The sequence below is a fragment of the Trichoplusia ni genome, chromosome 20 (genome assembly GCF_003590095.1).
Source record: "Trichoplusia ni isolate ovarian cell line Hi5 chromosome 20, tn1, whole genome shotgun sequence".
NCBI lineage: Eukaryota > Metazoa > Arthropoda > Insecta > Lepidoptera > Noctuidae > Trichoplusia > Trichoplusia ni.
In genome coordinates, this window is record NC_039497.1 from 4,630,767 (window position 1) to 4,656,452 (window position 25,686).

General features: G+C 36.6%; 2 protein-coding genes across 3 annotated transcripts in view; one reads left to right on the forward strand and one right to left on the reverse strand.

Moving 5' to 3' along the window:
• The window catches only part of LOC113503899 (tyrosine-protein phosphatase non-receptor type 61F-like), a 74,946-nt gene that overhangs the window by 36,884 nt on the left and 12,376 nt on the right, over positions 1 to 25,686 (reverse strand). The gene's annotated exons all lie outside the window — the stretch shown is intronic.
• On the forward strand, positions 16,769 to 20,158 carry LOC113503898. Its single transcript, XM_026886033.1, has 2 exons — positions 16,769 to 18,100; positions 18,370 to 20,158. The coding sequence occupies exons 1-2, from the start codon at positions 18,082 to 18,084 to the stop codon at positions 19,722 to 19,724; spliced, it is 1,374 nt and encodes a 457-aa protein (XP_026741834.1). The 5' UTR covers positions 16,769 to 18,081; the 3' UTR covers positions 19,725 to 20,158.

Below are 25,686 nucleotides of genomic sequence, written 5' to 3' on the forward strand. Positions count from 1 at the left end.
ATCAGCAAAAGATTGCCGATAACGATTACGCGTTGCATTATCTCGTTCAATCATTAATCACTAACCAGTGTAATATCCGAAATGGGTTTCCTAGGTGCTACGTATGTACTAACTAATAGACCGATGATCGGACAAAGATACCTTTACAATTAACCCTTCTCCATAACTTCTACATAAGGTAACATTAGGGTATTTTACATTTTGCTCTTAATTACTTTTTAATCATATTTTAAATGAAAAATACCAAAATCATAATATTTTTTGGACTTCTCCCTGGCGGACTAAACAGATTTATATCATTAGACTAAGGGCCGATTTTGCAATCGCCAGATAACTTCTACCTGAGGAATAAATATGGCCGTTTGACATATTTTCCATACAAAAGTTGTCAAAACGTCAAACAAATTCGTCAAATAAAAGTTATCTGGCGATTGAAAAATCGACCCTTAGTCAAATAACCTGTTGTGATTATTGCGCTTTTACATCTCAATCACTCCAAAGTGGATTAAACAGCCGGTGAAGTGAAACTTCGATTCGGGTCACTAACGATTCCGTACGATAAGGGTAAAGAAAAACATTTTGAAAACAAATTGGTACTACTTCAAATTTATGATCACACCACCTGTTGCTGAACTACGATATTTATTATTAGTTGTTTAACTTCGTCACATTTGTATCTCGTGGTCAGATACTCACGCTTCATGAACAGTGATAGCTGAACAGTTCCCGCCCTATGGGATACCGTCATGGACAGACAAATAACAGCCTTAGTACCTAATATAGTACCGTATTACAAACGTCACTCAGTGTAGTTAGTGCATACGGCTTGGTGACTTCGAGGCTTTGAAGCTATTTGTTTAGCATGCCCTGTGGATACCTTACTTGTACAAATTACAGAGAAATGCACATATGTACGTAGGTATGTAATCCTACTACTATTATAAAGGCGAAAGTTTGTAAGTATGGATGTATGGATGTTTGTTACTCTTTCACGTAAAAACTACTGAATGGATTTGAATGAAACTTTACCACAATATAGCTTATACATCAGAATAATACATAGGCTACCATTTTTGAGGTTTCTAATGTGAGGTCGTAAAAAAACACATTTTTTGCGCTTACATTGCAAACGCTGACTGAATCCTACAAGATAGATAGAAGGCAGGTATAAATTATAACTTATATCTTCTAACCACGCGGACGAAGTCGCGGGCAACAGCTAGTTATATATATACGTGCATACATGAGTGTGTCATGTACTATATAGTGTTCCATTGATTCAGTATGAGCCAGTCCAATGATACCCGAATCCAACGTCACAAAGTAAATGAGTTTATAGGTTAGGATTATTTTTGTACGAAACTCAAATTATGTATCCTTTCGTAAATTGAATCTTCGTCTTTCGACGTCGTAATTGTTAAGATTTTAAATCTTACTAGCTGTCCCAGCAAACGTTGATTTGCCAAACAAATGAGTTCTAGGGAAAAAAAATGAAAAAATGGGTTATGAAAAAGGTTCACCGATTCACAGACCTACCCAATATGCACGCAAAATTTCATTTACGTTCGATACATAAAAGTTCAATTACTAGATTTGCGAAACTAATCTCAAATATTCGAAATACCACGACGATTGGGAACTTTCCAAAATCTTTGCAACTTTTAACCTCAAATAAACCTAATAATCTAACTGACTAGCTGTTGCCCGCGACTTCGTCCGCGTGGTTAGAAGATATAAGTTATGATTTATACCTGCCCTGTTTTTTCAACTTTTTCCACATTTTCCATTGTACCTTCGCTCCTATTAGTCGCAGCGTGATGATATATAGCCTAAAACCTTCCTCGATGAATGGTCTATTCAATACAAAAAGATTTTTCCATTTGAACCAGTAGTTCCTGAGTTGAGCGCGTTCAAACAAACAAACTCTTCAGCTTTATATATTAGTATAGATAACGAAGCCAGCCAAGTTCCACTCATTATAAAATCCCATAGTTGTTATACTTGGCGTGTGTTTATCGAGTGCCTTCATCAATCATCGCCGGTTCAATACCGAGTCACTTTGTATGCTGAAGTCGAATCACGACTACGCAAATATGAAACTTTATACAGTAATTAAGTTACAGCAAAGAGTATTTATCTTGCTTTAGATAGTCTTGGGTAATATCTTTACGACTATTTAATATTCGGTACGTTAGTAATGCTAGTCGTATTGACGGATTACTCGCGATTTGGCTCTGGGACCCGAAATAAGCACCGATTGATACAGTGTCTCGGTCTTCACCCGATGTTGGCTGGGTCTGACAGTATCGTTTCAGGACCGAATCCAGTATGGAATCAAATGCCCTGCCCAAAAATAGCCCACCAAAAATTTTAAACAGTTCAATCATTCATTGGACTAGCCTTTTCCCAAGTATGTTGGGGACGGCTACCAGTCTAACCTGTTTCAGCTAAGTACCAATGTTTTACAAGGAGCGACTGCCTATCTGACCTCCTCAACACGATACCCCTTGGTTAGACTGGTTGTCAGACTTTTTCAAGCTTCTGACTACCTGTAACGACTGTCAAAGATGTAGGAATAACAGCCGGGATCCACAATTTAACGTGCCTTCCGAAACACGGAGGAACTCGTTATGACAAAGATGGTCACCCATCTACGGACCAACCGCGTCAAGCATAGCTTAACCTGTGATCGATTCACTTATGTGGTTATAGCTTAGCCACGAGCTCCTCAGTCTCAGTTTAAACGGTTCAATCAAATTGTGTTATAACATGCCTGAGAACACAATTCACCTTTAATAAAAAGCTAAATCCAAATCAGTCAATCCTTTCGAGAGCTACGATGCGACAGACAGACACGTCAAACTTATAACATTCTCTTTTTGCATCAGGAGTTAATAATAGAACCAAACTAGTTGAGTGAGCAGGCTGCTTTCCGCCACAAACTACATTTCGATCACATTAAAACAAACGGACTCAAAGAGTCCAAGCGTATCGAATAAAGATTACGCGAAGCGTTTAACCGTGATTACTAATTTGTAGTTCGCGGTTGTGTGTCAGAGTTCCCAAGAGGATTTGTACGGGTGTAAGCGTTCATTGACAATTATCGTGATGTTGCAAGACCTGTATCTACTTTGACATAATAGGGGTCAAAACCATTGACATCGATTGGGAAAAAATGATTTTAAATCACTTGTAAACGTATTCTTATACTAGCTGTTGCCCGCGACTTAGTCCACGTGGTTAGAAGATATAGGACCGTTTTCGCAGCGCACGCAACGGAAGCCCTAAAAGATGAACAATTTTCCCCGTTTTTTCCACATTTTCCATTGTATCTTCGCTCCTATTAGTCGCAGCGTGATGTTATATAGCCAGGCATACAATTACAGACTTCGTTACTAAAACCCTAATGAAAACACGTCCAGTTCTAAACGTAATAGGTACGCTTCGTGAAAACCAGCCTTTATCAGTACGAGTCTATCTCGTAATAGGGATTGGGTGGCGACACGCCGGATGCATGTCAAAGGACTGGATTAATCATCAATCGAAACTAGAATTTGCCTATCAAAGATTTGTGAGTGGAATGGAGGTCTCATCACTGAATTAACTGCATGGTGTGTTTGTCAAAACCAAAAGCCATCGGGCAGTCTCAAATACGAGTAAGTTGATCACTTACGATTATATGGTCGACAAGGTCTTTTATTTGGCGTCTAATAAAAGATATTGAATTTTTGAGATGCATCAGATAGAGGTAGAAAAATGTTGTTCAAGTGCATGTTTGCTTTATCACTGTCCGAATTTTATATTAGACAAAACGTTTCTATTACCAAAGTTGTCATGCTTCAAACACTAGTTTATTTTTTGACTTGTCGAATCACCCAAATCTGTTTAACGTTTGCATTCCGGCAATGGACTATATCCTTATTAAAAATCTCTCTTTCTTCCCGCCCGATTGTAATGATTGGCAAACCAAATCAGCTGTTACGAGTTTTATGTCATTACATAAGTCGCGTGTTTGATTATTAGTCAAAAGCCACTATTTTCAGGACTTCTATTTATCATAAATTATGCTATTTGATAACAGGAGACCATTAATTATGCTGTATCACAGTTTAGTGGTATTTGGTGCAGACCACGGAATATTTAGTAACTGTTAGCAAATTGAAACATTTTATAATATTCCTTTTGACGCGAAGCGTTAACCACATTTTATCGGGGAAATGCCAAATACATAATTAGCATGTTAAGTTTCATTTTGATATTTCACATTCAGGGTAATTTTGGAGCTATAATCAAATTAGTGCAACGATACTTTCATCCAAACATGGTTTGTGGTCTTCATTCGAACGACCATCAATAGAATTTTCTAATTAGAAACTATTTAAAACATTTCAAATTTGCTTTCCATTTTTTTTATGCATTTTAAAGACTCCCCTGAGTATATCCTTGAATCGCGAGCGATTTACAAACCCATGTAGTATGTAAAAATAGATCAAACAAATGCTTGTCCTGTGCAGAAATCGAAACCGGGTGTTCGTACAGTACAATGGATTTTAAATATTTATATTTTACCTGTTTGTAACTACGTTCGCATTAAAACTGTTGCAAATTTTTATTTCAGCAATAGAACATTGCTTTCAAAAAGATCAGTGCTCATGGCGCTTTAAATTTGTTCGAATAAAACTTTTGTGAAGCGAAAAACGGAGAGCGGAGCAAAAGTGGAGGCACGTAGTCAGCTGTGCGTGAACTCAGTCAGATATGATGTTCATTATAACATGTAGCTTAGAGCGCCAACACAACACGAAACTTCACCCTCAAAGAGAAGTATGTTCCCAGTTACAAACAGCGCTAAACTGGTCATCGCTAACGTTATTGTTCTCTCTCGCGCCTCAGAAACAATGGCATACCCGATCGGGACGATTATAAGTCAGAAATTATTTTCAGAAAAATACTTTACGATAGCATTGTCTGAATCTGAACATCGCTTCGCCGGTTCCCTACTGTGTACTGGCTTTAACAATATAATTAAATTTCTTGGTATTCCAACGTGCATATTCGATAACGTATTTTTATTCCTAGAAAGACCTGGAAGTACGCCTATTAAAAAACTGAGCAGCAGTCAATGTAGCGAGTATTTTATTTTGACTCAGTATTGCGCCGACTGTTACTCATAGCTGTTATTGTTGTTATATAATCAAGTTTCATACATTAAGTGTGAGTGTTTTTATCGATATAACGAATAAATATTTTTTGATTGCAGGATACTTGGATGGCGAACAGCCGGCAGAGAGAGGACAAGATAGGCAGACGAAAAAAAAACTAGCATCAAGAGATAATATACATAGTAAAATGTATGTATTGAGAAATATATAAGTATGTCTATGAGTTGTCTAGTTAGTTAGTTTAAAACTAGATAGCGTCGTGTTAAAGTTATGAAATTTTATACTACACGGTCTTGTAAATGGGCCAACCAGCAACAAATAAAACAAATCCAAAAGCCATTGCCTACTGAAAATAAAACTAAGTGGAGTCCTACCTAAAATCCTATTAGCTAGCAATGCTGTTATCACAGGCTACATTTATTGCCTACACCGCGAACCCTAGCCACTGGATTTTAGCGGGCATTTGACACTTTTAATCCAATATTGTTTGGAATTTCAACGCCGCCGGCCGGTGCATTTCGGACGAAGCCCTGGTTCAGCTGTTAATTTCTCCCCTGAGGGATTAGCGATAGTGCAAATCGGTTTAGGCGAAAGTCGTTTAACTACGAGTGTTCGTAACCTATGCTCGAATTTGAACAAAATATTTTAAATTATTTTAATAATATTATACCGAATAGTTTGAGAACGACTTTCCATTGATGTATAAGACCTAACTATACTTACTAACTAACTATACTTTTCTTCGAAGGATGAACTGAAGCAGGCAAAAGGCAAAAACAACTTATAAAAAATAATTTATTATGATATACTTCTGAGAGTTTCTATGCTATTGCTGGGGTCATTGTAGGCTGGGTAAGTTTTCTTCTCTGCTTTCTCCACTTTACTCTTTACAATAAATAATGGTATACGACCAACGTAAAATGAGCTCAGATCATATTGTATTTGGTTAGAAACATTCACCCACGCCTTGAAAAACAAGAATTTTGAATCTATAGTACTTCTCAAAGCTTATACAAAAAGAGCCCAATTAGAGTGAAAAGGAATCAAAAAAATAAGTCGCTTCGAGTATCATCGAAGTGAAATAAATCGATAGCTAAGTACTTGTACGCCTTTTTATTATGAGAAAATATAATATAATTCCACGATATGTATGCAAATAAGAACGTACATAATATAAACATGTAAGTTGCTAACGGGAGCCCTGTGAATTCATCTTACGTATAACTAGCGAACGCGGTGTTAACCGTGTTTTCAGAACATCTAATTAGTTAATTAACTGATTCGATAAATTATTATTTATTTCAATAATAAATAACGCTTATTTATGGAAACTATGGTGAAACATTCGATTCTAATTCACCTTGACGATTGCAGGTAAGTCTCGGCTAGGGGGGCTCGACATTTAGGCTGGATTCAGATTTCTTCAAATGACTATAGTCACAGAGGCATACTGTAGTGGTGCTCGGAAACCGTTTTACATTAACGGGCATAGAACCCGTAAGTATTTCAAAATACGCAATTTATCTTCTTACAAATTGCATTTGAAATGTTTTATTTGCATCTTTCATTCCGTTATGAGGAGTGGTTAAGTGGCTAAGCTATAACCGCATTAGTCATTCGATCATAAGTTAAGCTATGCTTGACGCGGTTGGTCCGTAGATGGGTGACCATCTTTGTCAAAGCGAGTTCCTCCGAGTTTCGAAAGGCACGTTAAATTGTGGGTCCCTGCTGTTATTCCTACATCTTTGACTGTCGTTACAGGTAGTCAGAAAGCTTGAAAAGTCTGACAGCCAGTCTAACCAAGGGGTGTCGTGTTGCCCAGGTAACTGGGTTGAGGAGGTCAGATAGCCAGTCGCTCCTTGTAAAACACTGGTACTTAGCTAAAACTGGTTAGACTGGTAGCCGACCCCAACATAGTTGGGAAAATGCTAGACCGATGATGATGAGTCTTTTATGCAACGAAACTAATTTAAAATCCGCCTTATGTCCGTCTGGTCGCTGTAAATGAATTTAGAGACAAATATGTTGCTTGAAGACCGCCGCTGTCAATTGACTGATGAAAACACTTTTCGTAATAACCGAGAAACGCGTATAAACCTAAGCAAGCTACATACATGTGTTCTGTTTAACATTTAGTATATGCAACAGAAGTTTGTCCACGTTCGAGCAGAATTACTCGCCAGAGAGTTTCATAACGTTGATATGTTCACTTCGAATGATGTTACTTGTCGTTCATACAGTAATAATATCGTCATCGATTTGTTTATTAGCAACTACACAATATACACATTCGTTTGACATTCTTGGGCACTTGGTACCAAATAGAAAAGTTTGACTTTTAGATAATGCTCTGCAGCATTAAGTCCGCCTTATGTACGACAATTGTTCATGAAAGTTTGAATAAATAAATAAAATTCTGATTTACAAGGAAGTCCAACGTGTTACTGTTAAACACTAAATTTAGTATACTTGCATCTAGTTTTTGAATGTAGATTGGCTAGCAGATGAAGGCAAATCGAAATCACCGTCCCTTGGAAGTTAAATTGGAAAATAAATGTTTTTTTTGCAATATGCAACCTCTTTGATAGAAGCAAGTCAAGGCGATGCAGAGTTTATTAAAAACATGTAATGAGTTTTTCAAGCTTTCTGGAACAGTTAGAAATAAAAAATAAATTGTATTACTTTTCAGAGAAATGTCGTCAACGACAAAATTGTTATTTCTTAACTAACTCGAATGACGGCGCTTTGAAACATAGCAATTTGAAACTAAATTATGAATGCACAGAACCAATTAACTGACATCGCATGCGAAAAAAAAATACAAATAGCTTTTACTTAGACAGTTGTAAATATAAACCGCATTAGGCATTCGAATATTTTCTTTTTTTTATAATATAATTCATTATAATTTATTGTATTAACGTGCCAGCTATGTCTGTATTTTAGCTAACGTTTAACGCCTTTATTTAAACACGCAGCCATACTACATCTTCTAATATATAAAATTCCCGTGTCACGATGTTAGTTACCGTACTCCTCCGAAACGGCTTAACCGATTATTACCAAATTTTACACGCGTATTCAGTAGGTCTGCGAATCGACTAACATCTATTTTTCATACCCCTAAGTGTTAAGGGTTGCTTACACTAATAAAACGTTTTTTTTGGACGAAATTTTTTGTTTTTATTTTTTTATAATGTGGCATTAAAAATACATGCAACTAGAAATAATATACTCGGCAAAACAACGTTTGCTGGGTCAGCTAGTATAATATACGTATTTGTTCGTACAGGAATCATTCAATATGATGTTTCAGCAGCACAATTGTTCGCAACGATAGCTTGTTATTATTTAACAATAGAAAAGTGTTCACAAACGATTCAGTCATCACACATGCATAACTGCCGGCTATTAAGTCATTATTTCGTGTCAGGCGATAAAAGCGTAGGCGATCGACTTAGCGTCATTATGTGACGTGTACGTACTTATAATCATAACTAGTCAGATGTTGTATTGTAAGTACTAGCTGTTGCCCGCGACTTCGTCCGCGTGGTTAGAAGATATAAGTAATAATTTATACCTGCCTTCTATCTATCTTGTAGGATTCAGTCAGCGTTTGCAATGTAAGCGCAAAAAATGTGTTTTTTTACGACCTCACATTAGAAACCTCAAAAATTGTAGCCTATATGTTATTCTGATGTATAAGCTATATTGTGGTAAAGTTTCATTCAAATCCATTTTGCAGTTTTTACGTGAAAGAGTAACAAACATCCATACATCCATACTTACAAACTTTCGCCTTTATAATAGTAGTAGGATTCTTTCTTATTACATAATACGATTTTTAATCTATAAGTATAGACAATTTGGGAGTGTCTGTTTGTAATACTGAAATATCCCTTTTTTTACTAGATGCTTATGAATGTAAATACGGTATATAAATTAAATTATTTTTTTCTTTTTACTTTCGTCTTTTTGTTTGTCTGTTTGGACCAATTTCTACGCGACTTTTATCGGCAGATGTAATAAGGACTAACTTAGGATGCTTATATTTCAGAAAAATAACGTTTCAATTCTAAAGTCCTTTCTTAAACTAATACAAAAATAAATAATTATTAAACATTAAAATAGGACCGGGATGGTTGGCACTCTTTTGGGGAGGCCTACGTTCAGCAGTGGACGGCGATAGGCTGAGATGATGATGAACATTACAATGCAAATGTTAAAACGAAATAAACTCATTAGCTTTTTGTTAATTCTACGTAGACAAAGTCGCGGGTGAAGCTAGTTTCCAATTATACTGAAAACTGTGATGCTACCGCCAGCCCCTTTAGCATCCCGATAACTGTTTAGCAAGAATATTATGCTAGCTAGAAGATTTTAATTAACTGTCTATTCCACGTTTTAGCTATTTTCTTAGTTAACTACTAACCAACTGCAAATAATCTATTAACAAGTATCGCTTTACGGAGAAGATAGAAATTACAGTTCGATTCTAAAACGCCGACCAGGTAGTGTAATAAGAAAATACATACATTTTTATGTACATAGGTATAATGATTCTATACCTGTGTATGTCAATGCAAATCTTAAAAACGACTGGACCGATTTGAACAAATTGTTTTCATGCGTTTGGTGCGATAGATGGTATGAATTCTTAAAAAGAAAGAAAATAATGTTTTCCATATCACACCTTTATCAAATCCTAATTGCTTAAAATTTAAAACTGGAGACGGCGTCTGTGGGATTCGCCGGTGTCGATATAATATCAAACCAACAACATCAATACGAATGCATCAGCCACTTAAGGCCACACCCTCTTTAACGGGATTCAAAATGCACTTTAAAACATAACAATTAAATTGAAGAATTAAAAGGTATTGTCGTGATCGCGACACCATAATCCGTACAGAACGGGCAGTAGTCGTCGGCTTTAATTGATTACTAGCCGCGAGGGACAACGCGTATGTACGATGAACTGCACACAACGTGTTAGCATGATTGCAAAATTGATTTACCCAATGGAAAAGCGAACGTATGATGAAGCGGTAAGTTATCAAAGCGAAGTTTATTTTAGTTTCGAGTAAAGATTTGTATAAGCAATAAAAGCAGTATTTTTTTAAGTGACTAATTCCTTAGCTTTCTTGTTCACGTTTTTTGTATTGGGTAAAAATATTAAACTCGCTGAAAATTCATAAGACGGCTTTTTACACCAGCATATAGTTAACAGCATATAATTATTATAAAGAAACAGTTCGCTTCAAAAAACTAAGCTTTTTCAATACGTATTTTTTTACCAGACAGAGGCACGTTACTCTCGCGTTTCTAATCTAAGTATAGAGTTGGATGCCACCCCGCGCCTCCCACACTCCATGCACCCCAATTCGGGGGCACAGCCAACAATCAATTAACAGTACCGTTGGCTTTGTGTAACGGAGCCGAACTAGGTTTCCTAGAAATTTAATGATCACCAAGCTTCACAGAGTTCTAAGATATCAGAGATGGCGTGAATATACTGAAGGTACAGTTTGAGAATAACAAGCATTACCTGGAAATACGACAAGGGGAACGTACAAATTGTAGCGAATTGTATGCAACGCGTTAACATCGCACTCAATATTATGGATATAACTACCTGTCCCAGCTAAAGTTGTTTTGCCGTGTAAATTAATTCTCGGGATACAAAAAATTAGTATGAAATAGTAAATGTTGTCCGAATCCTATGAAAATCGGTCGATCTGCTTGGAAGGAGTTCAATTACGTACACCGAGAATTTTATATATTAGAAGATTATTTGGGACTTTATTTAGTCCCAACTTCTTGGTGCCGGTTATTTTTTAATAGGCTATGTAAAGACTAATTAATGTTATCGCATTTCTGATAATTACTTACTATAATATGGTTTCTGAGGACTAGGAGGTTTTATACATTGATGGGCATTTGTAGACGAAGCGTTTGCCATATTTTTCAATCCTGAGCCTTCCTTTTACTTCCTAATATGTGATCACTTCTAAAGTTTCCTTCAGTTTGACTAATTATTTCCTCCTTGTTCTTCAATAGGAGGAGGAAGATTCCTCTTGGAAGTTCTATCCGTCTGATAATATTCAAAAAACATTTAGACCTTATTTGCCGAAATTGATAAACACCGCTTTCGTCACTTGAATCACAGAAAATATTATAAAGGCTTTTCTTGCAAGTCTACAGTATTAAGACCATATTCTGAAGAAAACATAAGTTATGGAATTCATATTCTATTTTGTTTATGTAGCCAAAGTGAGTTCTTTTACTCAATTAAGTTGTCTAATGCAGGGTTTAAAAAAAGAAAGGAATCCTGAAATTATTTTGTCGAGCTGAGCCTCTTACTACATTAATTGTATCTGTAAAGATAAAACTTTCACCCAAGTACAAATGATGAACTCGCGACTAACTAGAGTGGCAATCCCGATAATAACGCGTGAGTAAACCGATGCAACCTGTAATAATGAATCATCTTTACGGAAGTTATTTTAAAACATGAAAATGTTTTATATCCCACTGATACAATTTAACCAGATTAAAGATCGACTTTTAAATTATACCAACGCTTGAAAAACGGCCTTATTTCATCCCACTTCCTCACGTGAAAGGGAGATTAGTTTATTTAAATAAATGCTGAAAAAGTTCACAGCTTTAGAGCATCATAAGCAATTACTGTCGACGCTGTTAATCTCTCATCATAGGAAATACAAAAGACGGCAGCAACAAAGGCCTAGAGCGAAACAACAAAATGGCAACTTTAGCTCAAAGCGGATTAAAAAACATTTTCGCTATTACGAAATGAGATGCACTTTCCGTTTTAGTTCTCAGTATTTTAATCTATTAAATGTTTCTTCCCTATTTCAAAAGCATTTTGTTTTAGTTTTATAATCGAAAATATATTCTTCACTTTAAACTTTTCATAACGGTTCATTGATTTTCTATAAATAGTTGATTGAAATTGCAGGTTGTAAATGCTTCTATCCAGGTTTGCAAAAAAGGCTACGTATTTTGACTGGCCTGTGTCCAACTGTTGGGCAACGATCTCGTCCATATCCTTAAACGATACAAACCCTGGGTCTCTAGGCGCCAGCTTACGGGATATGCTTGTAGATCACCTCGCTAAAGCGTCCCAGGCCGAGCACGGTTTTGTGCCGCAGAATGCCGAGAATGAATGCAGCACATACAATTTCTAGAGTTCATTCGATTCCTCCTTGAATGATCATTAAATCATGAGCTACGCGTAAGAGATTAAATGGATTTTATTTACTCCTAGTCGAAAGTCCGTTTTAAATTGTACCTTCACATCATAGCCCGATGACAATTGAAACCTTGGACGAAGTCTTGAATTATGAAACGAATTCTATTTCAGTTTCTTCAAATTTACCTTCGTATTTCTGTCTACACGTCGAAATACAATGTGATGAGTTTATTCCTTTGTCTAGTTCCATAGTAATAACGCTTCCAAGAAATAAAATGAGCTTTATTTTCGATTCAAATCAAAACTAACATTACGGAATGACAGGGCGCACCGCCTCCCTCACGTAGCGACCGGCGCCCGGCGCTAGCATATTTATATGTCAGTTCAAATCACGGAAAGTCTGTTTAAAACGCAAATCGACATTTTCTATTTCCTAGACACGCCACGCGTCTGGCGCAAAGTCTACGATGCATGTTTGTTTTGACAAATCGTCTGAATTTCTGATTTGAAAAAAGTTTTTAATTCAATTAGGTCGTCTTCCATGCACTTTTGAGAGTCATTACAGTAACGTTTACTGTAATGATTCGCACGGTTCCAGAATATAATTCCAATGGAGAAGAACCGACCAGAAACAGAAAAGTTACTCTTTTAAATATAAACAGAAAACATAGTGTAGTATTAAATTTTAACACAAATACTCATATAATACGCAAATGAGGTTGAGGATTTAGTCCGAAAATTTACGAAGTTTATTCGTGCAACCTGCAGAGGTACCGCGTACGTTTAAAACCAAATATCACTGAGATATTCAGAGTTTCTCGCAATAATTCCCACCTCATTAAACACAGTCTAGCATCCGGCGGAATCAACGCTGGCCGTGTCTAATTGTTCATCATGTTATGCAGTAACCTAAATATCATTAGCGAGCTTTGAATAATTACGGAACAAATCTGTGCATACCAGATTAAATGGAGTTCGGAACCGTGGAACAGAAATTCAAAGGTAAATATCAATACAAAGGGAGATGGAAGACGGGAGTGTGGCGGCTAACGGCCCGTTCTCTGTGCACCTCACAATGTGTTTATCTCACAAAGGCTCTACATACAGGTCTAAGCATTGATTTCCGATGCTGCATAAAAATACCTCAATAGGATTACGGCTGATACACCAGTTGCAGCCGGAGGTATCAAATTGGATTACAAATACTCACTCCTATTCTATGTTGGAAGGGATTGAGGCTCATCTCTTCCACGAGTCCACCACAATAGTAGATTTAATTTCAAATAGATTATCTAAGAGAATCTTGCCCATATTCATGGTTTACTTTTAAAACCTATAACCTTTAAAGTGTTCGATTGTATACTGTCTTTTGCGGCTGGTTCGTGTTCAAAAACTTAAATAATTCACCAATTAAATTGTGCTATTGGCTTGCTCGCCCAACACGTAAAGGCCAGCGCGAGTACATATCAGAAATAGCTTGGAGAATTACGGTGCATTTTAAAAACATCTACAAAGCATAGGAAAATTTCTTTTTAAGTGGGTAATAGTAGGCTATCTGGAGCAGCGGTGGTTTCAACAAGATGGCAGTGCAGGATAACCTGACAGAGGACGGTGAGGAAAGAAGAATAAAAGAAAAAATAACAGATGTCTCGTGTACGTGTCATGAAATTCGACAAAATTACATCTTGTACTAACATGAAAAAGAGAGGAAGCCAGACAAAGTGGCGCCGTAACGTGCTACGTTACAAAGAAGTTTAATATAAGAAGTGATCACTTAAAAAGCATGAATATTCACGTCATACCCAAAATAACCAGACTCCAAGTTAACCCTAAATGATAGGAGGTTGCATGGCGTTCAACTTGGAACTTGGCTCAACTAAAATATCATAACTATTAAAATTGTAAGTAGTTGGCAAGCAACTGTACAATACAAGTATTGTTTGGTTTCAATTCGCGATGGTCAGAGCGAGTTTATTTTACAACGACTGACATATATTTAACGTAATTTTATTTTACCATACATCCATTTACCATCAGGTTGAGGTTATCAAATAACACATTCAAAGACCTTTTCAAAACCTTTGTAACCACAGCTGACAGGCAGAGTTAATTACTACTCCAGGCGACAGAGAGATTAAAGTTCCCCGGTTGAAAAAGGACATTTTATTTTAGGTAGGAAACTCATTGGTGACTCACCGAAATGCAAAAAATTGTAACTGTCAAAATCAGAACGCATGATTTTTTATTCACATTGTCAATGAAGTGAACTGAATGCACCCTTTGTTCTGTCGACCGTTGATACGCGGCAGCAGTCGACAGTAAATTGAAAATGAGTTTTCACGAAAATTTCATCAGACGAAACATGTAACCGCGGCAACGTTGCATTGACATGAGGGGTGGTGCGCTGAATCAGAATAGTAGGAGACTTGTGGCCATTTTCTTTGAATATTGTACTGCCTTTCTAAAGTAACCTTTTATTCGGATTGAAAATCATCAAATTACTCTTTCGGCTTTGGGTTGAGCGAAAGGGAGTGTCACACTTCTGCTGACTAAAACCTACCCATGTTCCTTCTCCACAGTAACCCTTTCGACAAACTAAATTAAACCCTAAAGCAATATCGCATCGATAATTATATTTGTTTTAAAAAAGTTTCTATTTACATTCGCCTAATTTTAATAATCAGATTTTTTCTACACTTATAATTATACGTCGCAGCTTAACCAATGAATGTCATCCGATACTATGTGACCGTACAGTTCTGCGTTCACTCCCCAGACCGAACTATATGATACTCGACAAGTTATGCGACGTATTGAAACGGACGGCCGCCGCCGAACGCAGGGAACGTGCCCCACAAGCGACGCCGCGCGCCGACCCAAGTTCCCACCTTAAATATTTTACCTCAAAAGCTATGTCGCTAACTCTGACGAAATATCTCATTGTTACCTACTGAAGCCTCTACAAGTAAGCGAAAGAAAGTTTTTATTTAAAAAAACAGTATATCAATCGCGCACGTGTATCGACAGCCGCTGCGGCACGTGTTTTATTTTGTCTTTGACCGGACAACCCTACAAAATCGCAGAAAGTTGCGGCTTTGAAGTAAATTTAAAAGTAAATAATGTTTCACTTATAAGGCCTACTTTTGCTGATACTTTTACCTTACTGGTACCTACTCTTACAAATGAGCTGTATTTTTTCATACTGCAAAATTTTGTGAAAAATAGAATTGGTTTCTTTTCTTAAATGAATTTAAAGTCAATATTTTCTCGGATCGCCAAAGGTCCCCATTGGCTATGGTATTATAATTTTAACGAATATTAAATTTAACAATTGAAACGCTATGATGCTACGCTGAGAATTATTGACAGAAAATCTAATGAAAGATAAACAGGCACTAATATTATACAGGTGAAAATTTGTCTGTTTATGACCTGTATATATTCAAATGTTTTAGCCAATTTTGATATAATTTTTGTAAGATACCTCCATACACACACGACGTCGCGTCAATACCATTTTTTTAACCCCGCCTGATTTATCAGCGCAAAAACTTGTATCATTTTGAAAGTAAATTTATCTGTGCCAGTGCTTCAGATCAAATAGGGGCTAGTTAGATTTATCTATACTAATATTATAAAGAGGAAAGATTTTTTTGTTTGTTTGACACGAATAGGCTTCGAAACTACTGGACAGATTTGAAAAATTCTTTCACTGTTGAGAAGCTACATTATCCCCGCTGAACATAGGCTATAATTTATTTCAAAAAATATTAGGATTCCGTAAGAAAATTGCGATATTGTTAGTAGATAAGTCGCGGGCAACTGCTAGTACAATCATTAATGCTAACAGCGTCAGGCTGAACGTTATAGAACTGTGATGTCTTCGACAGGCCGAGACACGTTTGCCGGAGAATTGCCAGGAAAACTATCGACCGACGCTAGTACAACGACTGGGCAAACATTAAACTATATCAGACATTAAATCCTGCTTTACTATTTTGAACACGAAAAATTTTGTGTCTGGATGTTTGTTCCTCTTTCACGCAAAAAAACATCATTTAAAATAGGTAGCGGGTGGGCTATGAGCCTATGAGGCAACAACTAGCACGTCTATAAATATGTAGGATACTGAATTTATCTATACTAATACATAAAGCTGAAGAGTTTGTTCGTTTGTTTGAACGCGCTAATCTCAGGAACTACTGGTCCAAATAGAAAAATTCTTTGTTGAATAGACCATTCATCGAGGAAGGCTTTAGGCTATAAACCATCACGCTGCGACTAATAGGAGCGAAGATACAATGGAAAATGTGAAACAAACAGGGCAGTTATAAGTCATAATTTATATCTTCTACCCACGGGGACGAAGTCGCGGGCAACAGCTAGTTTAGCGATAAGAGTCTAAGTGATTATGTATTAAAGGTAAGATTCTTTCACGATTCCTTGTATTGCTAGACGAGATTTAAAGGCATCTTTTACAAAACGCGTTACATTTCCACCTGTGAATACTGTGATTAATTAACATTAATCAATTAAAACCACACGACTCATCAACTTACATAAAATTTTTGCGGATCGCTGAACTCGTAGAGCACTTTTCAATTAACAAAGGATATCAGTATAACACATTGTTGTTCTTTTATTTACGTATACTTAAAGGCACGGGAGCACAGTTGATTAGTGATTAGTGATTAGTAGTTAGTGATTAGGTATATATAAAACTCTCAACGTATGGGAAAGCAAGAACAATTTTAAGTTGAAAAACTTTTGGAGAAAATTGGTTTAATACGCAATAAGTGTCAGTTTGGTATAATAAAAAAAAAAACAATAATAAAATAACTTCATATTTAATGAGTGTTTACCGATAGGATGCAGGCACAGTTTAAATATAATACCAAAAACATTACGTAGCCAAGGAAGTCGTACGTAACGTCTACGAGCGTAGGCCTACGCCGTAGACTTAGCGGATGTCCGTCGTCTCAAAGCTACAAGGCAAGACGAAACAGCTACGAGCAATTATTAAATTTGTTTTTCGATCGCTTATAAACCGTCGCATTTCCCAAACGTTTACGGCATTTCTTGTTGATTTAGAAGCTTGAAACCATACAAGAAGCTATTTCTATACCAATCACAGGTAAAAAGAAACTAAAACAGGTGTATTGGTAGTTTTGCCACAAAGAATGCGTTACATTTTGGTTCTAAGAAACCTGCTTTACACTAAGATGTGTTTAACATTTCTGTAAAATATTGGATACATTTTTAAGGAAATTAAGTCACTAAGCGAGTACATATAAAGTATATATTCGGGTGTCATTATGTCGGGTAAATGTCTCCGGCTTCGGACAGAGCTCAGGTGTTTGTTCCTCGTCTAGACGCCGCGATAAACCTCCATTCGTATACATTCACGTAACATAGAAAAGTAAAGTGACTGATGCTACCGGCGCACACTGGGGCAAGCTGTATGAAGGCGATGCCCAAAATTGAATTTCTAAAATGAGGGTATTTCAAGAAACTTATGACAAAACATCAAAGTTCGATATATTTCGCATCACATAGCATTGATATTATCCATCCAAAGGTTATCAGTTCGCTAATATATTGCCACAAAGTTGATAGAATTGATAGTTGTTGCATTTGCACTATTTCGTCTGCGTGATTCAAGTGTACATAACTTCACTGTTATTGAAGTTATCCAAAAACTAAAATATGTCCAGTGAAGATCAAGGTCAGTACTATTATAAATAAAAGTCAAATAGGGCAAAAGTATTATATAATATTAGTAAATAACAATATATTTATTTTATTGTATTTTATAATTAAAGTAATGATATTTTAATTTTGCGCGAAGTTCTTTTGAAATGAATTAGTGTTATGTATAATACAAACCTTCATTTTTAAGAAACCAAACGCAATAGTGAAAGAACTTTGCGCAAATTCAAAATATTGCTTTCAATGCTATAACAGGCGCATAAGTATTTTTTTAATTATTTTCAGATATGTCGAAAAACGTCATTATCAGTAGAAAAACTTTAGTAGAAGTATTTTTTAAGAGTAAATATAAATCATTTGATAGTAAATTTAAAGAAATAATAGATTTTGTTGCTTCCCAAACGAATTGTCCTACGCAATCTCGTACAGATTTAACTTTACAACTGCGTAACTTCAAGCGACAATTTAACACGAAATGGTTACTACACGGTAAACATAGAGAAAGACTATTCGCTAATGAAAAGACTTGGTTGGATGGAAGTTGTAAATTTACACGTTTTGTAGTCATAAACTCAGGAAGGCCCACTTCAAATTTTAGTGACTCTAGCGAAAATTCAAAACGCAGAAAAACATCTAGTCTGCGTGCTGAGATGGATGCAGATTTTTTAACTTATGCAGCACAAATGAAGCTAAGGTCCTCAGGTAGAACCACAGAAGCACAAGTTATTAAAAAAATGTCAGTATGTCCCAAATACGCAAAAGACTGTTTTGACATATCTACCGAAATAAAGGTCAAGAAAATATCACCGCGGGAAGCACTTTCATTACTAATTGAGGCTCAACTATCTCGTAAACAATATGAAATTATCAGAAACTACGCTAAAGATATTTTTCCATCTTACAAGTTGGTGCAGGCAGAAAAGGCTCTTTGCTATCCGAAAGACGTTCAGGTTACAGAAACTGAAGCTGTCGTGCCCCTTCAGTCGTTGCTTGATCACACTGCCACTCGTCTGATACATTCACAAAAAAGTGTTCTTCTTACGCAGTCAATAAGCTCTTCGGATAAAATTGTATTGCATACGAAATGGGGTTTTGACGGAAGCTCCAGTCATACCCAATACAAACAAAAGTTTATTTCGGAGACTGCTGACGACAAATATATGTTTTTAAGTAGTCTCGTTCCATTAAGACTTTCGTATGAGAAAAATGATAGCACAGTTGTTTTGTGGCAAAATCCAAAGCCTTCTTCATCACGATTTTGTCGGCCGATAAGTCTCCAGTATCGTAAAGAAACTGATGAATTAGTCAAAGCAAAAAAACAAGACATTGATCAACAAGTTGAAAATTTGTCACCAACAAAGATTAAAGTGAATGAGAATGTATATGAAGTTGTGCATAAGGCTATTTTTACAATGGTGGATGGTAAATTATGTAATGCCCTCTCAGATACGAAATCTACATTGAAGTGTTATTTATGTAATGCCACCTCTAAAGAATTTAATAATTTAAATACTGTTCTGCAAAAACCCGTCAAAAATGATTTCATATCGTTTGGTTTATCAGTCTTACATTGCTGGATACGATTGTTTGAATTTTTTTGCACCTTTCTTATAAATTACCCATTCAGGAGTGGCGTGTGAATAAAGAAAACAAAGAGACAGTAGAACAAAATAAAAAACGAATTCAGACTGAGTTTAGAAAACAACTATCCCTTATTGTAGACAAACCAAAACCTGGCTTTGGCAACAGCAATGACGGGAATGTGGCACGTATTTTCTTCCAAAACTTTGAAAAGTCAGCCGCGATAACACAGATTGATTCGCAGCTTATAAAACGATTCTACATAATATTGCAAACGATATCAAGTGGGTTTAAAATAAATTCACACAAGTTTCAAACATTTTGTCATGAAACTGCTTCTCTTTACGTAAGTCTGTATCCATGGATGCCAATGACACCTACAGTCCACAAACTTTTAATACATGGCCCTGAAATTGTTACCCAAGCTTTGTTGCCGATTGGTCAACTCAGTGAAGAAGCCCAGGAGTCTAGAAATAAGGATTTTAAAACGTACCGAGAACGTTTTAGTCGAAAAACATCCAGAACTGAAAATCTCATAGACATCATGAATCGCTTGTTCATATCCTCAGACCCCATCTTAAGCCTGATGCGCAAAGTGCCTAAAATGAAACGAAAACCCTTCGATCCGGAGGTTATTGAGATGTTAGAAGAAGAATAAAGGTTAATCATTAAGTTTATTACACTACTAACATTTTGGGTATTGCTTCCATATAGCTTGCCCCAGTGTGCGGCGTGCTAATATTAGGAGGAACCGATCAACATTCGAATGCAGAATAAAATCTATAGATAGGTTTTTGCGTTCGTTTTTTCAAGTAAAACAGAATATCAAGACTTGTTTTTAATATTTTACGATTGCGAAAAGCAAAGAGCTGAGAGAATCAGAAAGCGAAAACTTCGACGACACTTGTACGGCTTCAAAAACTCCACTCGGCAAGGAGTCATTAAGAGGCATTTCACAATCGTTACCGCCAATGGAAAACACTCGCACACATACTTAGGGAGATGACGACACAAGGTCACGTGGTACTATCATACAACTTGGCGCTGCATATACATATATCATCATCATCATCAGCAGCCCATATTCGTCTACTGCTGGATATGGGCCTCCCCAATTGCTCGCCATCGAGATCTATCTTCGGCTGCTCACATCCAGCTCCTAACAGCGCAGATCATCACTCCACCGTGCCTGAGGGCGCCCGACACTACGTTTGCTGCGTATATACATAGATAGTTATATTTTGTTACGGTAATAAATTTGATGGGTGACCGTTTATTTTTCTTACTCTTCTGATTTGCACTTGACCGATTCATTAACATCCTTAATGTGAATGTGGATTTGTAAACAACGGTTTAACGCTTAAATCTCTCAACCGATTTTACTCGAAAGTTGAGATCTACGTAAGAAAAACGGTCGGCAAATATAGATGATGTCCATTGTATATTGACCATCAAAACGTGCTTCTGAGGAATTGATTTCTTTTTCTCCCATATTATCGGGAACAGGTATCTCGCGGGTGAAACCGCAAACCGCCTCTCGTTTACAACCAACTGAGAAATCTATAATATTTCACTATCTGGTTTATTTGTTTAAGTGAAAATACGTTACGCATATTACAATTAATTACAAGTTTATTGTTATGACAGGCAACTACACTATTTGCGTGATTATTCTGGGCTAATTAGCTTTAAAGCTATGAAATTATATAAACCAGCAGATATATCTATATATCTGCAGCTTCGCTTGAATCTCGATGCAATCAGAAGTGCATTAGCGATAAAATTTGATAAATTGGTAACTTAAAACTACATCAGACTAATTCCAAATACGATATCCAACATCCACGCGTGTCAAGCCGCAGCAACAAATTTGTCGTTGAAAGTATTGCAGGTAGAAACTGTCGCGGACAAACCAAGTGTGAGTCGCTAGCTATTTATATACAGCGCAGATCCGTCCCCCACACCGGCCCCTTAATAAGACAATTGGCAAATTGCAGCCGTTCCCAATACCCGGTACGCGCGAAGCTCGGGAACTGTTACCTTTATAGAGTCGGTAGAGATTTATGACACAAGCATTTATTTATGTAGCTGTATGCAACTTGATTTTTTAGAAATTTTAGTATTTGTAGTAGTATGGACGAAAAGTGGCGTTAGTTTGTGAAAGCCTACCGACGAGTGTTTGCCTACCGACTATAGGGTACGAAGAATCATTAGGCTGGTTTTAACCGGCAAGATTCAAACACACCGGTCTTTGCTTTCCTTAAGTCGAAAGAAGCCTATGAGACTTTCAATGGCTTACGAAAGGTATAATTTTCAATTGACTATAACAATTACTTAATCATTCTTCAGGAATATTATATGTTTGGGACAAGAAGAACGCCATGCAACTAAATTAATAGTACCTCCGTACAAGCACACTCACTTACTTTCGTACTTAAGATATTGGGCTGTAGAATGGCAAAATTATGAGGCTAATGTCACAGGTACTCAATGAGTAATGATACCGAAGTCACAGGTGCCTACACCCCTGGAACATACGTACATTTCTGTCCCACCACAAAACGTTTAATTACTTGTGTTAAGCTCTATATTATATACTAGCTGTTGCCCGCGACTTCATCCACGTGGTTAGAAGATCTTGAACCGTTTTCGCAGCGTACGCAACGGAGGCCCTCTAAGATGAATAATTTTCCCCGTTTTATTTTTTCCCCGTCTATTAGTCACAGCCTTCCTTGATAAATGGTCTATTAAAAAAAAAAAACAATTCGAACCACAAGTTCCCGAGATTAGTGCGTTCAAACAAACAAACAAACTCTTCAGCTTTATAATATTAAGTGTAGATTAATGCACGTAAGACACTTATTTGCATAAGTGTACCACGGGCATTGTGTGTCAATTGGAGAGAAGTGGTTGTAAACGACAATTGACCGACACTCGGCAGTGATTTAACTGGATCAGATAGGTGCAGCTGATCGATCCAGAAATAGTCGGCGTCGGGGAAGGTGACTCGCAAGTCACGTTGTCGCCGCACACGGCGACGTCAAAAACGAAATCGTAACAAACTTTCGGGATCTCACGCAGGAGAAACTCCGAATCCGTAGAACCGACTTTTAAAGCAACTTCCACTGTTTTTTTAACTCTCTAATATTAATATTTTTCCTTCTCCTCGTATTTACTATTTCGATGCGTTCAAAAAACACACACAGTTCGCAGCCTCTGCACGTTTCGTAGTCGAGCGACTGTCGGCGAAGCTCTTAAGAATTTAGCAATTAATTGAAATACGTCCCGCCGAACCTTTACACGTCCAAGTTCATTCAGTTTTATAAGCAAACTGTTTAAAAACTTACGTTATTAAAATTAAGGTCGAGACATCGAAGAAGTTCACGATCAAAGTTGCGGTTTGTCAACACGACTGTATTAGCTGAAACTATGAATTTTGTCTGTTTACTTTACTGTCCCTATTATTCAGAAATGAGTAAAATAAGTCAGACGCGTCGCGAAAGATTTTATTCAATTCAATTTCTCCACTCGCATTAGTAATTGAAATATTAAATGTTGTAACAAGAACAAAATAATTAATTGATTTATTAAATCTAAAAACGCACGTTCTTAAATGTCACTCCATTCAATTTTTATCCAAATCGGTTCAGCCGTGTTTATAGTTGTAAATTGAATTTTCATCGTGTTTGAAGCTACCCTGAAAATTTCAGCTTGCTAGCTTATCGGGAAGTGCCTCAAAATAAAGTATGCAAAAATCCAATCGGAACGACAAACAAACACGAAAAGTGGGTGTAAAAAACGTGGGAATATTGAGAGCCTGGCGCTTGATAATGTAGTAATTTTTATTTTCCCATTCTGTTCCATATTTTCCAATTCCTTAAAATTATTACTCACTAGCAGTTGCCCGCGACTTCGTCCGCGTGGTAAGCAAACCGCAGTACATCATTTTGTTCTATTGTCTATAGTACGCGTACGCAGAAATAGGTTTCCGAATTTACACCTTTGGTTACATTATTGCAATTTTCTTACGGAACCCTAATCTTTTTCAAAATAAATTATACCCTATGTTCAGCGGGGATAATGTAGCTTCTCAAAAGTGAAAGAATTTTTCAAATCTGTCCAGTAGTTTCGAAGCCTATTCGTGTCAAACAAACAATCAAATCTTTCTTCTTTATAAAATTATAGATAAACACCAGTTTAGTTTCCATGCAAGCTTTGGTCAGAAGTAGAACACATGCATTTACGTGGCGACACTAGCATATATTGTTTATAGTTCGCGTGCCTGCGAAATGATAGATAAGTGCCTTACTTACGTTACAGTCTGCAATATTTTCAGGTCGAGACAAACTACACGTGAATCGATAGTAATTTGTTAAATGTTGAGGTTTCGTAAAGGCTATAAATATAACGGTTTGCTTACGCGTATTTATCGGACGCCCGACTAGTTTCGGGCCCAACGGGAGTCCTTAATCATGTGCTGACGCGGCATCTATACTCCTACTAGCTGACCCAGCAAACGTTGTTTTGCCGAATATTTTTTTTTCTAGTTGTACTTATTTTTAATGCCACATTATAAAAAAAAAACAAACAATTTAGTCCAAATAATAAAATATTTTTTTTTGGTGTGAGCAACCCTTCTCACTTAGGGGTATGAAAAATAGATGTTGGTCGAATCTCAGACCTACTGAATACGCATATAAAATTTGGTAAAAATTGGTAAAGCCGTTTCGGAGGAGTACGGTAACTAACATCGTGACACGGGACTTTTATACATTAGAAGAAGAAGAAGATGTTTGTAATGAATAAACTTTACTACAGATAATAAAAGTACTGGACCGATTTCGAAACTTCTTTCATAATTATAATGCTTAATAATCCCAGATTAACATGAACCATATTTTTTTTAAAAAAAAGCATGAAATCTCAGGAACTACAAGTCGTTTTGAAAAATTGTCTGCTTTAGATAATATCTTCATTGAGGAAGGCTATAGGATATATGTCTACCATCACGCTATGATTGAAAGGAGCAGAGCAGTAATGAAATATCTTACAAATACGTGCCGAAATCGGGTGGAGTATGAAAAAATAATCCGACTTTAAAAATTTTCGAGCCACGCGGACGGAGTCGCTGGCAACAGCTAGTAGTTAGTATAAAAATCATTGTGGCTGTGTGTAATATTCAAAATCTATTACCAGTTTGTGTTTTAGGTACTGCATGGGTTAACACTTCACAACCATTAGTTTAGAAACGCTCGCGAGCCGCTTACTCGCGGGTCCATCATACTAAGTTCATTGGAACGTGAGTAATGTTTTGAAACACGTGCATACATCTGCCGACTTGCTTGTTTGTACATTTTCGTGCATCGGTAAATAACATTTTGCTACCAAAACGGTAGATCGATTTTGAAATTTAATATTTAAGCCTCTTTACTGAATTCGACATCGCTCATTTACTGCTATTGAAATGTTCATTACATGTTTAATAACGTTTAAAGAGACCTCGCCAATGCAAGTACTTCAATATTTGTCTACCGACGGCCGATTACAGAGGCAAATACAATTTCTTTCCCGAGTAACATTTTATTGTTACCATTCCACTACAAAGCGTGTTGGCAGGAGCATTCGGCAATTATTTGCAGTTATTGTCAAGTTGTTCAGTTGTTCGAAGAGGATTTATTTAAAAGTTGACTATATGAATGTTTAAGTTACGGGGACGCGTCAGTTCGGTAAACGAGACGCCGCCGGTTAACACTGTCTGGCAACTTTGTGAAGGGTAACCGATAGAGGTTTGCTACGTTTTACTTAAATTAAAAAGGTCTAAAGACCACAACGCTTTGATGTTTTACAGTTAGTGTTCCAAGAAGATCTAAACAGTATTATTTTGAATACAAAAACATCAAAAACTTTGCAAAAGGGTTCGTAAGTAAGCATCAGATTTTATATAAACTTCCATATTCCACGAAATAAATAGGTTTCCCTGAAAATCTGTTAAAAACAGTCAACAACTAGTTAGATACGTTT